Source organism: Vanacampus margaritifer, chromosome 3 (genome assembly GCF_051991255.1).
Source record: "Vanacampus margaritifer isolate UIUO_Vmar chromosome 3, RoL_Vmar_1.0, whole genome shotgun sequence".
Classification (NCBI taxonomy): Eukaryota; Metazoa; Chordata; class Actinopteri; order Syngnathiformes; family Syngnathidae; genus Vanacampus; species Vanacampus margaritifer.
In genome coordinates this window covers 1,185,466-1,207,011 of record NC_135434.1, presented here as the reverse complement: position 1 = coordinate 1,207,011, position 21,546 = coordinate 1,185,466, and the positions used below count along the sequence as shown (strand labels likewise).

Below are 21,546 nucleotides of genomic sequence, written 5' to 3'. Positions count from 1 at the left end.
TTTTCCAAACATTGTTCATTTTGTTGTCATATTGTTATGAATGCAATAATTGTCCGTCAGTTTTGACACTTGACGCGAGAGTTCGGAAAGTAGGAAACAACCAATCAAACAATTGGTACCGCCCACCATCTCTTGTCAAACCAAATGAATACTGAACAGTACATAAAATAAACTACAGTAATGAAAGCTCATTATGCATAAATTATTTGCATAAAAAAGAGAAAAAAGACAAACAACAGGCATAGAACTTTATTGACCAAGTACAGTCACACGTTTATTTTTTATTCCACATTTTCTCTTTAAAAAAAATACTTGCTGTAAAATATGTCTGTTGGTTGTATTTCGATGTTATTCCAACAAGAAAGTAAAATGTGAACATATTCAGTGCCTTGTTGAAAAAAATTGTGTGGAAACGTCAAATACTTCCCAAAATTAGGCATTGTCAAAATGGCAGTGGTGTTTTATTCCTGTTATTACAAATAAACAAAAACATTTTGAAGTGCCGTGAAGACTCACGTTCCGTAGTTTACTATGTTGAAAATGTCAGCGTTAAAATATTCCATCCAATATTCTGTCTTTAAATGCAACTTAGTTAATACTTCACATTTGGCTTAAAGTGACAACAATGCAATTTGAAATGACACATTCGAGAACTGTCATGAATAACAGAACTAAAGAATATTAAGGCCACACTGAAAAGAAAACATGTACCCTATATAACTATCACAATCAAGTCAAAATATTATAAGATTGTTCATTTTATTTTAGAAAAAGTTATTTTCTTTGGAAAAAAAAAGGTGGAATTTTACAAGAAAAGCTGAATTTTCTAAGAATGAAATTTGCAGATTACAAACAACAAAAATGCATCTATTCTTATAACAATTTGTCTTTTTTTCCTTGTAATATTATATTTCTGGTTATGTTACAACTTATCGTCCCATAACATTAAGACTTTTTTTCTTGTATAATCATAACTTTATTCTTGTAATTTTATGGGTTTATTCTTGTAATATGAAGACTTAATTCTTGTAACTTAATGACTTTTTTTTTCTAGTAAAAGTATACCTTTTTCCAGAAAAAAAAAACATTGTAACCTTGTTCTTGTACTATTCCGCCTTTCTTTGTAACTTTGACTTCTTCATCCAAAAATCCAGCTATACTCTTGTACAATTACAATTCATAATACAATTTTATTCACGTACAATTGTGCCATATTAAAAAAAAGACAATTCTCATAATATTAAGACTTTACTCAAAATTTTTATTTTTTGTTTGTGTAATTTCTTCCGTCTCAATGAATATGTCTTAACGTTTGATATTTTTCTTTTTTTTGGGGGGGGGGGGGGGGGCTTGATTCCTGTAACTTTTTACAATGGCTTTAAGAAGTCTACACACCCCTGTTCAAATGCCCTAAAATATATTTTTAAGAGGGGAAGTGATTGCACAAGTGTGGGGCAGAGTACTTCTTTAGATTTTTTTTTAAAAATAGATTTGCACAGGCCACATTAATAGTAATAGTGGGTAAAAAAAAAATCAAGTGTTGAAATCATTTACGGTACCTTGGTCTCATTTTTTTCCATCACAAAAACCTGGCATTTAAAAAGGGGGTTGCAGACTTTTTAAAACCACTCACAACATTATTGCTAATTTTTAAACTTTGGTTAGCGTTTTTTAACTGTAGTGTTTTATTTAAAAAAATAATCGGGTTTACAAACTATGATCTGACTTGTGTCGCGTGGTAAAGGCAAACAGCGTTTTTACAGCGTTTCAAAAATATTACTGAGGTCACTGTGGCAACATTTGGTTTTGAACGGTTATGAAGGGGAGAAAAATCAAAATCAAAAAATTTCAGTGTGCAACATCAGGCAAATGACTTCCATGAGAAGACGTCTTGATATGAAACTGTACAAGGTCCTTTTAGGCGGGGGGGAGGGGCTTAAAAAAATAAAGGCCTTATCTTCCACTTCTTTAGGCAGCACTACCTGTGGACGCCGGGGGGCAGGTGGAGGCCGTTGAGCTGGCGCGGCGGTGGCGACGTGGAGGAGGGCGGCGGCGGCGGCGGCGGGGGTCGCAACTCCAGCTGGGCCAGCAGGGAGAAGTGGTCCGAGGGCACGTGGGGGTGCGGGCAGCCCGTCAGGTTGTTGGCAGACAGCCAGCGGGCGTCCAGCGGGCCCAGCACACCCAACGCGCTCATGTGCGTGCATGAGAAGAAGATGTAGTCGATCACGCCCTGGGAGGAAAAAAAAAAAAAAAACTGAATCGGGAATAAGGCGTACACTCCACAAATGAATCGGTTTTTTGCTCCTACAACCTTTTAAGTGACAATTTAGGTCTGTTCATTTTCACACACTTTTTATTTACATACAGTATAACATGCACGGTCTTACCCTGATCTATATTTATACTTGGAATTTTATATTTAGCTGTTCATGTTTGCAACATAAATATAAAACATAGTGTTGCAAAAAAAAGCTAAAAAGCAAAGCTGTTCATTTTTGCCACGACTTGCAAATGTGAAGCCCGACGACGCCGGTTACCTTGAAGTCGTACGTGTAGTTTGTGTAAGGCATGACGTGGCTGTCGTAGGCGCTCTTGAGCTGGAAGCTGTGCGTGACGCTGCCACCGCCGTTGCCGGCACCGACGCCGACGCCGCCGTTGCCGTTGCTATTGCCGGCGCCGTTGCTGCAGCTGAAGTTGCTGAGGCAGTCGTTGTAGCGCAGCTCTTTGAAATCTTTGTGGTTGTCAGCCACGCCGCCGTTGCTCAGGTACTCCACCACGCCTGCGCCGCCCCAAAAAAAACATTAGCACCGTTCAAACACACATTTTACCGCAAAAGTTTGGAGTTGAAATCATGCCAAAACCCCACAAACACGCAAAACGTGATTTACTCAGTCCTCCTGTTGACTTGAAAAAAGACGGAAGGGAAAGTTGTGGCTGCCTTAAACTGATTCAACAGCGCCACCTGTTGTAAAGTTTACAGCCAGGCATTTGTTTGCGGACCTGCTCGGTGGAATATTAGAAGTCACGCGACAGTGGTAAGATTATGCCAAAAGTCACGTGATCGTTATCCGTAGTTATAGAATTGCTTTTTAGCTAGCTCCCATTGGTGCTGCTTTACCTTTTAGGGAGCTAACTAGCTAGCATGATGGGCTAAAGCCAAACTGTGGCGGGGTTTTGACTTTCTGGACCTGCATTTGCCACCTCTGGCTCTTGTTATGAAACGGCTTGTTGGTCCAACTTTAAGAAATACCGCAACGGAGAGTCTGTCAAATTGAGCTCGACGGCGTCCCTACCAGAGTCGGGCAGCGAGTTGAGGTCGGCGCACAGCACGATGGGGATGGAGGACGCGTCCGACTCGCCCGCCGCCCTCTCGCCGATGCTCTTGAGCTCCGACAGGAACATGACGGTCTGGATCAGCTTGACGTCCGAGTACTCGGGGTCCCAGTGCATGTGGGCGTTGGCCACCAGCACCAGAGGCCTCTCCGGCGCCGTCTTGGCGCCTAAACGTGGACAACATCAAACGCTTTAGTCTTGATTCATTTAAACAAAGTAACGAGGGTCCTTCTAACCTCCGGAGTACAAGTCCCTGTTGACCTCCAGCAGCACGGCCACGCCGATGTTGTCCTTCGTCATCACCCTGTTGAGCATCACCTCGGAGCCCTCAGAGTTTGCCATGGCCACCTGGTTGAACTCCACCGTGTGTTTCTGGACCAAAGTGAACCTGCGCACATCAATCGCTTCAACTAAACAAAAACAACCCAGCATGACGACGCGGGACGGGACGACGTGGGACGGGACGGGGCGGGGGGAGGGGAGGGCCCCTTACTTGTCCGTCTTGAAGAAGATGGCGCAGCCGTCCACGTGCTTCCTCTCCTGTTCCGACACCAGCTTGGCTCGTGATTTGGGGCAAAAGTAGCCGCCGTAGCCTCGCGACTTTAGCGTCTCCAGGAAGAAGGCGTAGTACTGCTCCGTCTCCACCTCCTGGACACACAAGACAATTACAATTACTGTCCACGTCCAGTTGTGTGTCAAAAACATCCGTCGTCCTCATTACTTTATAATGGGGATGGGCGAGTACCGATACCAAGTATCGGTATCAGGCCGATACCGGAACAATTTCATGGTATCGGTACTCGCGACGGGTATCGATACTGGTATATATGTGGCCGTTTTTCAGGTCAGGAAATGACGGCTGAAATTGTTATTTTGCATTTATTGACTGCCATACTGTAGGTACCTCAAGTAGGAAAAATCCGAGAGCTTTTTCCTGCCTAGAGTACTCGTTTTTTTTTTAAGGCTTTAGCGTAGCGGAAACACGGGCTACTTTTTTGTAAATTGCAACTTTTATTTTTAAAATCACAACTTTATTCTAGTAGGTTCATAATTTCTTCTTCTAAAATTAACATTTTTCTCAAAACCTTGAAAGGGAATCATATAACTTTTATCATATTTGTATCCTCAAACATACTTACTTTTTTTTTTTAACTTTGTTTGTAAAATATTGCAACATTATGACTTATTCTTGTTAAGATTAACACTTCTTTGTCATAAATTATGGCTTTTATTTCTTAATATTACAACTTTTTTTCCCTGTTAACTGCATATGATTTTTCCTTCTAATATTAAAACTTTCTTCTGTCGAAACAACTTTATTCTTGTAAATGTATGATTTTTTGCAATATTATAACATTTTCTTGATTCTTTTTTGTTTTAAGTTTATGTCATATTTTTGGTAACTTGCAACTTTTATTTTTTAATGTCACGACTTTATACAAAGGTAGCTTCACAACTTTTTATTTTTAATATTATTTTTTTCCCCTCCAAATATACAACATTTTTTCCTCAAAAATATATTTAAAAAGAATTTTACAAAATTCTAACTTATTGTTTTTTTTTTGTCACATCTTAACTCTGGTAGCTTCACATTTTTTATTTTATTTCTATTACAACTTTTTTTCCCCCTCCCAAACACACACACTACTTTTTTACCTCAATAACATACAACTGACTTCTTTTTTTTTTTATTTTAGGTTTAATATTACATAAAATTCCTTGGAAATACATATTTACTCTTGCATTTTTGTGACTTTTTTTCAACAGCTGCAATAAATCTGATACCGTTTACGTGCTTCGTCAAGTGCTGCTGGTTTGGCTCGCGCCCATCTGGCCAAGGTCTCACCTGCAGGCTGACGATGTCGGCGTCGCAGCTGCTGATCTCCTCCATGATGCCTTTCTTGCGGTACTCCCAGCCGAGGGCCCACGAGGGGCAGTAGCCGTACAGCTGGCGGGTGGCGTACTTGTCGCACAGCACGTTGTAGCACATGACGGTGAAGGCGGCTACGACGGGAAAGGGCGGACAGACGGCGCCGTCAGCGCGACATTAACCGACAAGTGCGGCTTTTGAGCGGCGCGCGGCCAACCTGTGGGGACCGACTGGTCGCGCTCCTGCAGGGTGACCCACGGCCTCTGCGGGAGTTGCTCTGGATGCACTGCAAACACAGCGGCGGGTGAGACGGGACAAGACCAGCTCAAGTCGACAAAAATGCCAACAGGGAAAGAACGAAGCACTGCGAAATTAAATGTCCCAATTTCACAACGCTTTCGGTGTCAGTCTTTGTTTTTCATTCGATAAAGTGAAAATAAATCTCACGGGCTCCGTTGATTATTAAAATAAAATAACACCGCTCTTGGCAATATTGTGAATGTTTGCTCTCACAGTGAAAATAAACTTTTGTTCATCATCCGCTTAAAACATTTCAGGAAAATCAGTTTACAAACACGGTTGATTTTTGAAAAGCTTTTGCCACCTTTTGTTCATTAAAACCCCAAAAACGATATTCAACCTAGCACTTGAGTCTCCATTCTTGCAAAAAGAGTAAAATCCTCTGCTTAAAATTTGAAGTGCATTTTTCAATGTTGTTGTCACGGTTTATTGAGACAAAGTAACAACATTCAGCTTCCTGCTTGGTGCGCTCGAAAGTCTTATTAGCTTATTAGCATTAGTCATTTCAACTTGGGCTGCTGTTCCATTATGGGAAAAATAATAATCAAATTATTTTGGTAATAATTGAAATCAAAATTACTCAATTATTTTTGGGGTAAAAAACAAGAAAATGTTTCAACATTTAAAAATATTAAGACAAATAAAATGATTTGAAACACTATACAGTAATTATGTAAGTTCCAAACAAGTTTCATTAAATTAGTCATTTTAAAATAAAATATACATTCTAAAAACTCAAAATTAGTAATAATAATCTGTTATTTTGGTTTACTATTATGCCGAATAATTGTGGAGTGTAATAATTGAAATTGAATTTCGGTAAATGACACCGCCCTAATTCAAACAGTGATGAAAATATATTTCTTTTTCCATCATCTGTTTACTTTTCGAAGACAAGCAATTCATTAATACTTGGAACTTTGGTTCATTAAGACAAAGTAATCACATCTATTCTATGTTCTATTGCAAGTTTTTGCTCTTCATCCGTTTACGTTTGATTTTTGAAGATTGTCATCAGTTTGGTTCATTAAGGAAAAGTAACGGCACCAGCCAACATTTTATTTTATTTTTTACAGTATTGCGAGTCTGTACCTTTCATCCAAAATGGTGAATAGTTCTTTATGGGTCATTTTATTATAATGATCACAGATATATATATATTTATTTAGATTTTTTTAAAATGACATTTTCTAATTTTAACATTGTGTTGGTTGTATTGAAATCATTACATGTCATTTGAGGAGGGGAAAAAGAAGTACAAATAAATGTTTGATTTGCATTTACCGGCTAGATTGTCAAGCATGTAGTTTAAAAGCTTGCGTGTTCCGTCGGGCTCTTGGTACAAGTTGAGGATGTCTTGTGACAGGGGGTTTCCTGCAACAACATCAACAACCGCCACAGATAAAAGATGACTTTTCAGTCCCAGGTGAGAATGCAACGGCGCGATCGACTGACTGACCTTTCAGTCCCAATGTTTGTAACTGGAAAAGCTTCCCAAGTTCAAAAGGCAAAACTCGTAAAAGGTTGTTGTTTAAAAGCAGTTCCCTGAAATTTAAACAAAAACAACAACAACTGAGGTTTTTGTTGAGTTTTTAGCTGACATTTGTAGGGTTGATGTAATTTTCAGGATACTTCAAAGCCATGAAAATAGCGGGAAACTTCACCACAACGATTCTGTCTATTGCACGACTCACATTTAGTCCATTATTGCTAAATGGCATTTTTGTGACTCTTTTGGCGGCGTTTGCTTAAAGCACGAATTTAATGCTTCTTAATCTCATTTAAGTTTTCAATTTTCCGGAATTCCATGATAACTTTGAATGACCTGCGAAAACCCTGTGGTCGTTTTCAGGCTGAACTTCTTCACACGTTTAATGTCGACCACATTTTTAAGTGACCACATTTCGCCAAAACCACTCCGTGCCAACTCATCACGTGACGAAGGGAACTCAAAATCACTTACACTTAGTTTTACACAGAAGACCAATACTGTGGATGCCATTTCAATGATCCATTTGAAGTTACAGTAGAAGCTTATGTGCTCATTTCCATAACATAAAACAATACTTAAGCCAGTGTATGCGTCCCTTCAATATAATTGCAGAAACTTGGATGAAGGATGAGAGCGGTATGGATTTTGAGTAAATAAAAATGGCGGTGGGGTGGCTTTATAATATATCATGTGGATAAGAAATTGAAATTCAAGGTACTAGAAAGGATGACATTGGTGGCGGATAATGTGTTGGAATGTGTCACAATAGAAAAATCATGGAAAAAGGAAAAACGGTTTATGTCAGTTGTATATCTCGAGCCCCGGGCGCCAATAGATGGATTTAAAAGCTGGATGGAAATAATTTACACAGAGAAAAAAAAAAAAAGATGTGGTCATTTGTGATGACTACAATATTGATTTTCTAAACCCAAACAATCACAAAGTGACAGAAGAGTTTATTAATACAGTATCTAGCCTCAACCTTTTTAGGCAGAATGACCAGACCCGGCAGAATCAGCGCTCACTGTGCAACATTAAGAAGAATAATAACATACCGACTAATTTCATGCATAGCAATATGATGAGTGGAGTTTTGATAAATGGCATCAGTGACCACTTGCCTATATTCACAATAAATGATTGCAAACACACTAAAAATAATCAAGGTAACAAAACGCAATACAGACGAGTCAGGTAGGTTTTCAGAGAGACGGGCGGGTTATGGTTCGAAGGGGAATTCATAACTTAAACAAAGTATTCCAGAGCAACAATGTCCAAAAGGAAATCTAAAATCAACATTTTTGAAAAGTATGGGGAAGAAGAAGTGCTTTTCAATTAAACCTAGCACTGGTTGATGTTATTATTATTATTATTATTGATTATTATTATGGGACTGCTGAGCGTAGCAAGCAGCACATATTACTATCCTACAAAAATGGGTTTATTGCGGTTATTATATCATCTTCCACGGATTTTTCCGCTTAAATGCGGCCCGTACCGTAGATCGCACCGGGACAAATGAGGTATCGAACGATGCGGCTCGATCTGACTCAGTGCGGCATTACTTTTCTAGGAATTCCGAGTTACCATGGCGACGCAATTCCCCAAAAACTCCCAAAAAACTCCCATAGGAAATGAATGGAGAAAGGGGGAACAAATGACAGATCAAGCACCTTTTTTCAAGACACGCTGCGCACGCATACGTTATCCGACCGATACGAATTTTAGCGCATTTTGTAGGAATTTTTCCCATCTTTAGCTCAGTGTCAAAATCTTTTTTAAGGAATGTAAGCTCTGTGCGGGTTCAAAGACAGTGAGCAAACAGCAGACAAATAGCCTTCTCCCATTGTTGTGTATTGCAAGTGCCAGAGTGGAGCAATTAACTTTAGAGTGGCGGGAACAAATAAATGTACTTCCAAAAGTTTCACTTCAACTCGTCACCATGGCCACAATCTTTGCTCACTAGACATCAAATTCTCACATTTTGTAGTCACGAGTGTCTTCTTTCAGACAAACTAACTTTTATTTGGCTAAGGTGTCATTTAGTACCTTTATTTTCACTTTAAGCTCGGACAAGTCGGACGAACTCGCCTATCTCTTCCATGTTAAATTCAGGCGCCTTTCGCTCTTCATTTCTGATAAATCATAAGTTTTCAACCTGCTATCATTTGGTCATTTTTCATCCGATTAAAAAAATGAGAACATGCTCGTGTTCCCCAAACCCTTGCCGTTCTAACGAGCCATTTCTTGAATCTGTATCTCAAATCGTTAAGTCGTGAGAGGCTTTTGTTCAAGGGGTGCGTCTCTCATACAATCTCAATGGAATGTGGGGCGCGTGACGGCTCCAAGTCAAAAATGTGTGTGCGCTCTTAAAGTGACAGTGAGATATTTTTAATTTCTGTTGATTATGGTTAACTTCCACATTTCTTGACCGATTTTTGTCGTTTAAATTTTAAACTCTTCAGCTCATTTGCATTTTTTTAAATACATTTTCAGGGACAGTGAGATACTTTTAGTTGATGTTGATTATGGTTAACTTCCACATTTCTTGAGCGATTCCAGTCGTTTAAATTTTAAACTGTTCAGCTCATTTACAAAGTCAAATGTGTGTGCGTGAAAGTGCATTTTTCTTAAAGGGACAGTGAGATATTTTTAGTTGATGTTGATTATGGTTAACTTCCACATTTCTTGAGCGATTCCAGTGGTTTAAATTTTAAACTGTTCAGCTCATTTACAAGAGTCAGCAGTCCCATTGAAAATTTCCGCGGGAATTTTTCTAGTTTTTAGTATTGTTGCTATTGATCAGGAAAACATATATGTATATGTAAAAGTATAACATTTATGCATAAGGCACGCTGTTCAATGTCTTCACTATTAATAATTACTAGAATAACCTTTGTTAGAACGAATTTCGCTCCCACGTCGGTGGGTGTGACAATCAGTGGATCTTATCTTATCTTATTAATAATCAAGATATATTAGCTGTATACTAGCAGGTTTTGTTTACTATAAATACCTACTATTTATTGTGCAACGGATGTTAAAGGGGCAACCTGATAAGTTTAGACTTCTTCCTATTCTTTTTCCATTCAGAATCGATTTTCAATTCAGAATGATTTTTGATTTAAAATGATTTGATTGACAATGATTTCTGCTTCAATTTAGAGATGTGCAAAGAACGGTCGCTAATGCCAATGAGCGCGCTACTTGCGGCACTCAAAAGAACCGCCGTTTATACAAAACGCTTCAGAAATGTTTACAGAAAAGAATGTTAACATTACTCACTGGCATTTGCTCTTCCTGCGCTGCAAAAAAAACAACTTTTATTGAAATAACTTGCTCGGGACTTTTTCCTTCTGCTCTCTAATGTGGCTTCAACTTAACAGGTTATCAGAACACGCGGAACCACACTGCCCCTAAGTGGCCAAACCATGTACAACATGAACGGCGCTCCCAATAAAGGCACACACAAACGAGGGGCAAGACACCAAGACAGTATCAAATAATTAAAATAAAATAAATTTGGGGACATTTAAAATCCATTCTGAATCGTACTAAATGAGAACTGCGATTCTCATGATACTCGATTTTTTTGCCACACCCCTAAAAATGTCACTTCTAGGAAAAACAGTAGACTTGCTGTGTATTTTCTGGGACGGCTTCTTGAGGCATTTTTGTGTGTCCACTCATAACGACCACATTTTATGTTTCAATCCTCCATAAATGTGATTTTCCTGTGAGTATTCTCATTCGTCTCGTTCACTTCATAAACAAAAGGAGGAAGGCTGAACAAAGTCCATAAAATCCGAAATATTGCTGCGATCTTTATATTTTCTGACTATGAATTAGGCTGCATGCGTATAGATGTGCACGTACATTTTGGTTAGGGTTGGTCATTGTGTTTGTACATCAAGTGCCATCCCCCCCCCCCCCCCCCCCCTATGAGCCGACATCAGTGGCGTGTTCCTTTAAAGGAGCCTTCAAGTTGCGGTCCCAAATGAGCCTCAACTTGCTGAAAGGTGCGCGTCCTACCTGAGAGAGACCATATTGCCCAGCTCGGCGGGCAGGCTGCGGAGCTTATTGGACGACAGGTTCAGGTAGACCAGCAGGGGCAGCTTGGCGATGTCGGGGGGGATACGCGTCAGGTTGTTGTCGTTGATGTGCAGCGCCGTCAGGTGTGTCAGCGTCCACAGCGAGCTGCTCAGACTCCGCACTCGTCCTGACACACAAATTGCATTCAACCTTCTCATAGCTTTTGCTGAACAACTACTTGAAATATTCTTCGCACATATCAATTGTATGTTAGGGCTGTGCTATTTAAAAGAAATTCAATTTTTACACTCCACAATTATAAAATCAGCATAATCGTCAAAAAAAAGATTAATCACAATTTTGAGTTATTTAAATTGATAAATTTTCACCTTTTTATTTGAATTATTTTTAAAAACTAATTTCCGTCCAAAAGAAACTCGCATAATTATATAGTGTTTCAAAGATTTTTATTTTGTCTAAATATTTTTTACATTTAAACATTTTCTTGTTTTGTGTCAAAAAATAAATGATCGTCCTAATCGCGATTTCAATTATCATCACAATAATCATGATGAATATTTTTGTCATAATTGAGCAGCCCTATTAGTTTGTTGTTGTTTTACTGTAAAGTGATTCCTCGCTATATCACGGTTCATCATTCGCGGCGGCGCTGTCAGTGTTACTAACCGGAAATCTCTAGCTCCGCCCACTGAGACTTCTTCCCGTTAGCCGCCTCCTCGGCTGACATGATGGTGTAACATCGGCGAGGATCTGGAGGATCATATTTGTCCTTTGGCATACCGCTCAAACTGTTAATTAAAACAAAACAAAACATTTTAACAGTATTCAGGAAGAATAAATCTGACCCCGGATGCTGTAAATAGGATCACATAAAAACTGGGTAAAAATCTGTCAACAACAACAATTAACAAAAACATCACTATGCAAATTTTTCCAATTTTGTTAGCCAACTCTAGAATGAAAAATGGTACAATCCATTTCGTATAGATATGTGTCATACTCAGTACTAAAAAAAAAGAAGAAAAAAAGAAGAAGAAAACTTCATAGCCTGCTAGCAAACACATAAATCAATCAAAAAAACAAAACATGGCATTGTTTTTTTCCACTTTAATTTTTAGTCAACTCCACCATAAAAAAACAGGGTACAATCCAGTTTGTCAAGTTGTAATATTTAGGGCTGGACCAATTTATCGGTCGCCCAATTTTACCGGCCGATAATAACCCTTAAATAATACATTATCCTGATTGGCTCAATGTACTGTCATTACGGAAGTTGGACCAATAGGCCACCACTTCGAAAGCGATTTGACTCCTTGAGCCATTTTCAGCAGTAAAACATTGAGATTTTGTCCAGAATTAATGCGATAACATTACTTTTCATGTACAATTAATACCTTTAAAAACTAATTTTCTATTTGCTGTTGACATCATCTCCTTTTAAAGGAAGAAGTTGATCAGGTTTTGTAGGCTACTACATGTATATTGGTTTAGTTTACTGTCTACGTTGTAAGTGGATTAATCAGCCGCTCTGTCTTAATTGTGGGTCAGTCTACTGGAAGGAAAAACAACCAAAAAATGATATCAAAGCTGCTCCAGAACAGCAGGCCTAGCAGGCATTTCCCCACTATGCCCGACGGTCAGTCCAGCCCTCGATCCAGTGAATCCAGTTCTCCACGTCTTCTGTGAGCCAGTTAGTCGGTTACAAACTAACAATTTAACCAACAAAACACAACATGCTGTCTTTTCCACGCAGCTCCAACTCCAGCAATACAATTTTTCAAAAGTACAGTACTGCTCCCATTTCTCCAGTCCTAAAAAGTCATACAACATCATCGTCTGTCAACCAATCAGCGAAACTAACATTTAAATTTTTCCAACTTTAGTGTCCCACTCAAGCTTCTTCAGGTTTTCGGAACGTCAACAAAAATAACATAACGCCACGTGGTTGCATAGTTAGTCATGCATGTGATCACGTAGCTGCAGAAGCTATGAGGTTAGCTGGAGGTGGCAAGTTTGCACAAAGTCTTACATAACCTGTTGACACACACACACGCGCGCGCGCGCGCGCACACACGCACACACACACACACACACACACACACGCACAGACACACACGCACCTTGAAGAGTTATTTGGATAAGAGGGAGCAAAGAAAAAAAGAAAGTAAAAAAAAAAAAGAAAAGCTAATGGAAACTATGCAGCGTGTCTATCAGCTGGGGCAACAGCTGAGGCATGCATGCACGCGTATGCGCATGCGTAGGAGGATCCAAACATAGCTGCCCTCCACGTGACCACCAGCTGTCACTCACCTGGCAAGGCAGGTATGGCCGCGCCCTCGAGCCGGGCAAGCGACTTTATTTATACGAGTAGAAATAAAAACATGTCGAATAAAGCACTTAGGAGTAACCGAGGGGTTCTCAAGTGAGACATTTTTAAGTTGTAAAACAAAGTCAACCAGTCTGCCATGAAAGAGCAACACAGGCGATTTTACCGGCCGACATGTGAGTGCTGTACATGTACAAGGCACCAGGACGACGTCGACAACATGGCGGCATTAAGCGACAAATTCCACCAGTGAGAGTCTACCTTCATTCGTGGACGGTGGCAGGCGAGTGGGAATGATCGGCGTCCGCGTCGGAAGCGACATGCAGACGCGGCTGGTGTCTGTGGGAGCACGTCCGTCAACAGCAGACCCTGAACGTCTCGGAAACAGGAGAGCGAAAAATAAACGTCACTTCCGATTCCTTTCCGCTTGTTTATACGCATGCGCGATCGTTTGCTGCAGTGAAGCTTTTTTGTTGTTGTTGTGGTTTTTTTTGCTGTATAACACATTGACTAACAACCTACCCGTCATGTAAAAAAAAACACTTTAAAAATGTTGTTGGCATTAATGTTGTAAGGATATTTTTAAGCAGGTAGAAGCAGCATGCATTGCTACGGTCAGCGAGACATTAATTTTATTTACCAGCTGACGAACTATAATTATAATTAAATACTTGAAATGCATGTAGTAGTTATATATCAAACATCGTTACAGGAAGGCAATTAAAATAGTTTAAAAAAATGGTATGTTAGAATATTAGGGATTTTTTTTACCCATTTAAAAAAATGTATTATCGAGCAATTATACACAAACAAATAAGGCACACAAAAATAATTCCAGATTGCTCCAGTTTCGACCTCCAAGCACTTTTGAACTTGCTGCCATGTGTCAAGTTGACCACCTGATGGCGCTACATGCACAAAGCTTGGCCCTGGCCTGTCAGAGCGCGAGAATAAGTATCTTTTTAAATAAAATTAGGTGAAGTACAAAGTGCTAGGAGCGTAGTGACTAGTAATAAAAATAGAAGGGAAGGTTGTCGGGGTTTTTTCAAATGTTCTTTTAGGTCCTGAGTGGTTTGAACAGTCTCCAAAGGCTACGTTGCCCCAAACACGGCACCTGCGTCTCCCTGGCAGCCAACGAGCGCACGCACGCACGCACGCACCCTACCCACACACACACACACACGCACACACACACACACACACACACACACACACACACACACGGATACTTGTACTTATGTAATTGTGAGGACATCCATAGACATAATGCATTTCCTAGCCCCTTCACCTAACCCCAATCATCCAAAAATGATTGCACCCCCCCCCCCCCATTCATTACCCTAACCTCAACCATAACCCAATTCTAACCTAAACTTGACCCTCAAAAAGAGGTCTTGAGTTGTGAGGCCGGGCCAAAATGTCCTCACTTCACAAAAATGTCCTCAATCTGTTGGTTAAAGGCATATTTTGGTCCTCACAATGTAGTATGTACAAGTACACACACACACACACACACACTCACACGTCCATGCTGTCGCGTGATGCTATTTAGTGCCCTTTTTTTGTGTGCAAGCGTTTCATCTTTCTCGCCCCCTTTTAGCATCTTTCTTCCAGGCGATTTAGCGCATCCTCCATTTGACGTAAATGTCAGGCCGCCGTCGACCTTAATGGCGATCCCACTTCACATCGTTGAAATTCTCATCGCATTTGTCACCGCGAGTGCACCGGCGACACCTAAAATGTCACGTAAACGCAAGACGAGGACGGTAAATGTAGTGTGTTGGCTGCAGAGGACTCAATTAAGACTCGGGTTCAAGCCCGCAGGCAAGGTAGACTTTGCCGCCATGACGCACGCACTCCCAATTGGGGTTGGCCATACCATATGTACCTCGATATCGTTTGAGACACTTTGACACAAATTTGAACCCAAACATCCAGTGAAGCTCATGGTTCCAGGGATGAATTTCCCAAAACTGTGGGCAGGACCCTTAAATGGCCAAAAATGTCCATTTCAAAACAAATGGCAGACGTCTTTTGTCTTTTCAGGAGTGGCTTCTTAAGGCTTTTTTTTTGTGGGTCTATGACTCAAAAACTGTCTTGGAAATGAACCTTGGAAACAACCAAAGACAACCATAAAATATCCCTTTTAAACAAACCCGCAAAATTTTGTGTTTGGGTTTTTGAGCGTTTCTTATCATAATAAACGCAGAATGAACAAACTGTTGCGGTGGCAAAGGCTGATGATTTTTCAAGAAACTTTCAAGAAACTACCAGAGTTTGAAGTGAGCTTCTTAAAACAATCCCGCAGCATTTGCAGCGGGTCCTTTTAATTGGTCACATCAGCGACCAAACTGTCAGGCAGATTTTTTTTGGGTCCCAAATCCATTCAAGCACAACATAACAAATACAACATTTTTTTCACAAACGCAACCTTTTCATGAGAGAAAAAATCTTGGCAATTTAAAAAAAAAAAAAACAACTACTACTCCACCCCCGCTCAAAACATGACACTCTTGTAAGAGCAGAAATGAACATTTTGTTTGTGTAGCCCGGCTCGTCCTCAGCTAATATTGACATCGGCCCCAGATGAGTTTTTATTCTTTTGGGTCGTGTTAATGTAAGTCAAGTGCCCAAATAACCAGATTTCGAAAACACCTCATTTATTTCTATCGGAGCAAATAGACTACAAATGATCATATATCAAAGTTGTGAAAGTTGAAATTTGTGATTAAGAGAAAAAAGAAAATACAATCAATTTACCTTATTGAATGAAAAAAACCCAGACATTGCACTTAACAAGCACACGTGTGGACTGAAAATAAGTTATTTGCCAAATTGTGACTTATGACGTTTCGGCCCAACGGCAGCGATTTGGAAGAAAAAAAATTGGGCAAATTACTTTTTGTTTTGTTCTTTACAAGTAATCTATTTTTTTTTAAACTAAGATTAGGACTATTCCCGAAAAAAATAAACTATTCTTGTAAGATTCAAATTTATTTTTGGAAAAATTACGACTCTTGTAAAATTTGTTTAAAATTGTTTTAAAAATATAACTATTCTTGACTAAGGCTTTTTTTTCTGGAAAACCTTTGACTTTTAAAATGACTTTTTCATTTGACTACAATTTTTATTTATTTATTTATAAAAAATGATAATTCCTTTCACAAAAATGCACCTTATTGGAAATAAGATTACAAGTATCTTTTAAAATACCACTTACTGTATTCATAAGATTTCAACTTCTATTTTTGTAAGATGGTCTTTTTTTCTCAAAAAAAAAAAAAAAGTATGCGGTTGAAATGTAAACATTGCCACAGTGGTTGAAGTTGTCCTTTTAATTGGGCCACTGCACACGGCGGCGACGAGTTGTCAGCCCCCAAAGACTTTTTTATCCCAGAGTCATTAAAGCATAATAGGAAGTGTAAAAATGTGTAAATATGCCTCATAATGTCACACAGAAGATGCGCGCTGTCTGAATCCTCCGCAGTGCTTCAAGCAGCTCATGTTTTATTCATAGCGCTGAGAAAACAGAAGGCGCACACGCCTGTCATTTGCATGTTCACACCTCAACTCGACGCCCCCGCCCATACTGGGAGTCATTTGTCTTGCATACCCCCCCCCCCACCCCCCGTCTCCTCCATGTATGTGTGAGAGAGTGGCTTGGATGCAATTCTTGGCACAAAAAAAAAAGTCCTACAGGCGAGATAAGTGTTGATACGCGATGAATGCCAAAATAGACTTTGCAATGTTGTCAGTTAACTTTTTAAATGTGCAAACTTGTAAACCGCAAAATGACCCTAAAATGGCCGCTTCGAACCCGTACGGCTGTCATGGTCTCATGAGACTTTTTTGTGGGTCTCCTCATGACTGATATGCGGAGCAAATCTCATGTGGAGTCAAACGGGTTTTGGGGGCAGAATTTTTTGAAAAAGTCATGAGAGTTGATGATGTTTTGTGGCTATGGGACAACTCAACGCTCGTAGAAAATGAAAAAAAAAAACGCTGCTGTAGGTCACAACTCGCACCCGGATGCTCACACTGAACTAACCTGCTCCAGCTCCAATTGTCACTTGCTAGGCCACACCCCTTAAAGTGTATTTTCTTCACACTCTCTGCCATCACATTTGCACTCGATATAGTTGCTTTTCTTAAAGAGATAACGCACATCGCTTTATTTTGAAAGGATTAATGGCACTTCGGTGGATTTCAATAGGGACGTGCTAAAGTCGATGACGCCGACTCTCTACTTTTTTTGCCGATTTTTTTTGCTGCGTCGGTAGCTATTATAATGTCAATATCACTTACATATAGCGCATATTTCGAGTCGATGATGCGTCTCCCGCCGCCTACACGACATTTGCATGCGAGGATAAACGATGTGGTCGACGAGCGGTGGGCGGAAGATCGTCTATTCGGTCAAAATGTCATGACATTTTCGCAAATGGCGACACGTGTCGCGACTCCGACCACTTGATGTTGACTTGGTTCACGTGCCACGTGGAATCGTTACGCGCCATTAAAAATACATTTGAAGAATTGATTGACCGTGACAGTTCATGAAATTAAATAAATAGAATGTTTTTAACGTAACACAAAAGAATGGGGGGGGGGGGGGGCACACACAGTGCATTGAAATCAGTCTATATAGCCGAGAAATCAAGAATCACATCAAAGTTATAAAATAATTCATTTTTATCAAATTATTAAAAAAAAAAAGAGGTTTTCTCATTTTCTCGAGCAAAACGCTGTAGAATTAGCATCGACGTTCAAAACCTTCAAACAGCTTCTACTTAATGCACGTAACGCAGCAACACATACAAACTGAGCATTCAACAACATTCACAGGCATTCAGTTGATATGTAAAAAAAATAAAAATAAAAATAAAAATCAACACACCCCTGGTCAAATGCCAGGTTTTGAAAGTTAAAAAAATACCACAAGATGAATCACTTCAAGAATTAAAGGTTAAGAATAAAGAAGAGATAATGTGATTGCACAAGTGTACACACCCTCTTCTAATGGAGGACGTGGCCCTTTTCAGAATCAAGCAGTCACATTCAAACTTTTCTTCGATGAGAAGAAGCAAACACTCACCGAAACAAAAGTCCACTAGCTTGATGCTAACATTTGATGTCATGGCAACTAGCATTGATGTCACTGTCATTGTAAACCATCACGCAAACTTTTACACGCACGCAGAAGCTCCTCCCCTCTCTTCAACAAAGCACCAAGATGGCGCCAAAGCACTACTATTGTTTTCAACAGGCCTTTGGCGCCATTTTGTGGCATGTTTGCTAATTAAAGAAATGTACAAAAACAGCAAAATAACCGAAGAAAGCAGAGACGCCTGGAAATCACTTTAAGGGCAGTAAGAATGGATTTGTACATGGTTACTTCCCATTACTGATGCTAATTATGATTAGCATTACGCACTAATAAAAGCGCCTTTAACGCTGGCAACACGCCGCAAATCAGCGTGCCACGCAATCACAGCCAATTACGCCACTTGCTGTGTGCGTTCATGGGTCTGTTTTAGCCTATTAGCAAGTGACGCCGCTGATTAGCCATCGACGCTAATGCCGACCGTCGCGTCGGCAGAAACAAAGCATAAGAAACACACACACTAGCACACAGAAAGTTAATGAAAACAAAACAATCAAAGAAATCATCAGTATAAAAAAAAATACTTTTGTTGACTTTGTTTTGCTGGATTTCTTTTTTTGGTCTAAATTTCTTTGTAAAACAAAAGTGGCATATATATATTTTATTTTATTATAAAAAAGAAAAAGAAAAAATAATGACGGTAATTCAGCCACTGACAGTAACAACAACAACAAAAGCACATGAAACACGTTAGCTCGCAGGAAATCCTCATTGTAAACTAAACAAAAAAGCAAAAACAAACAAACAAAATAACAAGAAAAGGATTTAGTTGAGAAATAATCACCCATGATAAATGTGAGTTCTAGGTAGACATTTATTTTTTGGGAGGGAAAAAAGGAAAAAAAAACATAAATAAAGACGTCACATCTTTAAAGAATTGATTTAGATTCATGAAAAAAATGACACATTTTAAATTCACTTACGTGAACGATGTTGTTCTTCTTCCGTTGAACTCTTCTTCTTCTGACATTGCGCAAACCAGCCGACTCGAGCTGACGACTGCCACCTGCTGGCGGAAAACATCCCGACTCACGATCAGTGCAGACAAAACTTTGGGCTTTGCGAAGTGCACCGGACGGTCGGTTGTCAGCGACGCACGTCGAGAAAAAAAAAATATCTGCAAAGCCACTAATGATAATAAGACTTGCGTTGGGGATGATCGGCTTTTGACAACATTGCTTTGTGATCAAAGCTCGTTTGTGCGCCAAACAGACCAAGAAAACAACAAGTCAGTGTTTTGAGGAGGAAAAAAAAAGGTGGTGTCAGTAAAAAGACAAGAAAAGAGAATAATAAGGACTCATTTGTGTGTGTGTGTGTGTGTGTGTGTGTGTGCTCATAATTAAGCAAAGCGCTTTGAAGGAGTGCGACAACGTGCGATAATACTTAATATTATGGGCTGTTTAAAAAAATATTTGTATCATGAGCGTTTTATTTCGAAGCCTTAATTGGGTAAGTGCTCGTCAGTGTTGAAGGTCCAAGAAATGAGTGCGCTCCAGAAGCAACACCGTGCGTCAATGTTGTATTATAGTTCAAATTTGTTTACTTTCTAAAAATCACTTTTGAAAGAAATAAAAACAATTTTTTTTCATTTGAAGAAACTTATAAAAGTTGTAAAATAATGATTTCAAATGATTTAAAAATAAAAAGAACTCAAGAACATATCCAACTAAATCATTTTTGTTTAAGAATAAATATTTAAATTTTTTAAAAGTTTGAGGGGGTGGTTGTGAGATAAAAAAAATAAAAATAAAAAAATGAAGTAAAAAGTCATAATTATTTCATAAGAAGTCTTCTGTTAATTAAATATTTAAATAAATAAATCGATTTTTGGGGAGGAAATCATTCATTTAAATTTAAAAAATATATATTTCAGTCAAGTCTACAAGTCCTTTTTTCTTTGCAATGGCATGTTGTGCTAAACACGGCATTCTGATTAATATTACTTTTGGGGAATATAAATTAGGCTGCAAAATCCTTTTTTTTTCCATCTCTGTGGGCGGCCATTTTGCATTTTGCTATGTTGATTAAAAATGGGCTCAGGCAGCAACCAATCACAGCTCGCCGACGTGTTTGTGGCGGTTTTATCTTGAGTCGATTTTTGCCGGCGATGTTGTCGGATTGACGAGGCGGCGGCCGGACTGTCGATGACGTCGAGTCCGCTCGCGAGCGACAACACGACGCCGGCCGCGCGCTGCGACGGCGACAAACGTTTGCCGTCGTGCGGCAGGTGTACTCGGCGAGACGATGTCGCTCACGTTGACACGGCGGCGAGGCGAGCGTCGGGTTCAACTTGCGATCTCTTTATTGACTTCCTCCGCGCAAATCTGCTTTGTTGCGGCGCGGCGGGAAAAACAACAACAAAAAAGCTTCTTAGACTTGTGACTGACAACTTAAGGCGACTTCAATTCAGACGTTTTGGTAAACAAAACATTCAGAGCCGCTTGGTCACTTTCCAGTAGGCTTCCAAAGAAGCAGTAGGGTTTCAAAGGAGGGTTTTAAGCTAGGGTTCGGGTTCACTGTAGTGTTTCAGAGTAGGAGTCGGGTTTCAAAGGAGGTTCACAATTTAGAACAGCGGCTAAAATGACTGGTTATAAAATTGAACTGTCAAAGTGATGTCATTATTCAAAGTAGGGTTTCAAATTATGTTCAGGGTTTCAAATTTGTGTTTTGAACTATGGTTAGGGTTGGAATTGGGACCGCTGTCAGGGTTAGCAAAATAATTAAGGTTACGATTAGGTTTATGATAAAGGTAGGCATTTGGTTCACAAGGGTTCGGGTTTGAAGTAAGCAAGACTAGCTAAGCGTTTGAAATTAGGGTTTCAAGCCTGGGTTATATCGTTCTCAACAAATGGTTGCATGTTTTAATTTTAAGGTTCGAAGACAGGCTGGGGTTACAAACAAGGGGAGGGATTGGCTTTCATGTTGAACTTTCAAACCCAAGGTTAGAGTTTCAAATTGGGGTTTCAAGTCAAAGTTTGCATTCCCGGCAGGAGTTATGGTCAGTGCGT

At 39.6% G+C, this 21,546-nt stretch overlaps 1 protein-coding gene across 1 annotated transcript; it reads right to left on the bottom strand.

Moving 5' to 3' along the window:
• Nucleotides 1-234: 234 nt before the first annotated feature.
• On the bottom strand, nucleotides 235-14,659 carry cnot6l (CCR4-NOT transcription complex, subunit 6-like). Its single transcript, XM_077561483.1, has 12 exons — nucleotides 13,636-14,659; nucleotides 11,715-11,836; nucleotides 11,028-11,214; nucleotides 6,963-7,048; nucleotides 6,788-6,877; nucleotides 5,421-5,489; nucleotides 5,180-5,337; nucleotides 3,827-3,981; nucleotides 3,570-3,721; nucleotides 3,294-3,500; nucleotides 2,538-2,779; nucleotides 235-2,230 (listed from the first exon to the last, which is right to left on the bottom strand). The coding sequence occupies exons 2-12, from the start codon at nucleotides 11,824-11,826 to the stop codon at nucleotides 1,979-1,981; spliced, it is 1,710 nt and encodes a 569-aa protein (XP_077417609.1). The 5' UTR covers nucleotides 11,827-11,836; nucleotides 13,636-14,659; the 3' UTR covers nucleotides 235-1,978.
• Nucleotides 14,660-21,546: the final 6,887 nt, after the last annotated feature.

Bases quoted from the DNA above. Each gene is read 5' to 3' on its own strand.
- cnot6l (XM_077561483.1), bottom strand. From the start codon at position 11,826: ATGCCAAAGGACAAATATGATCCTCCAGATCCTCGCCGATGTTACACC. The intron at 11,215-11,714 runs GTTAGTAACACT...TTTGTGTGTCAG, and splicing joins GGCGGAGCTAGAGATTTCCG to GACGAGTGCGGAGTCTGAGC. The intron at 3,722-3,826 runs GTAAGGGGCCCT...TGATGTGCGCAG, and splicing joins ATCTTCTTCAAGACGGACAA to GTTCACTTTGGTCCAGAAAC.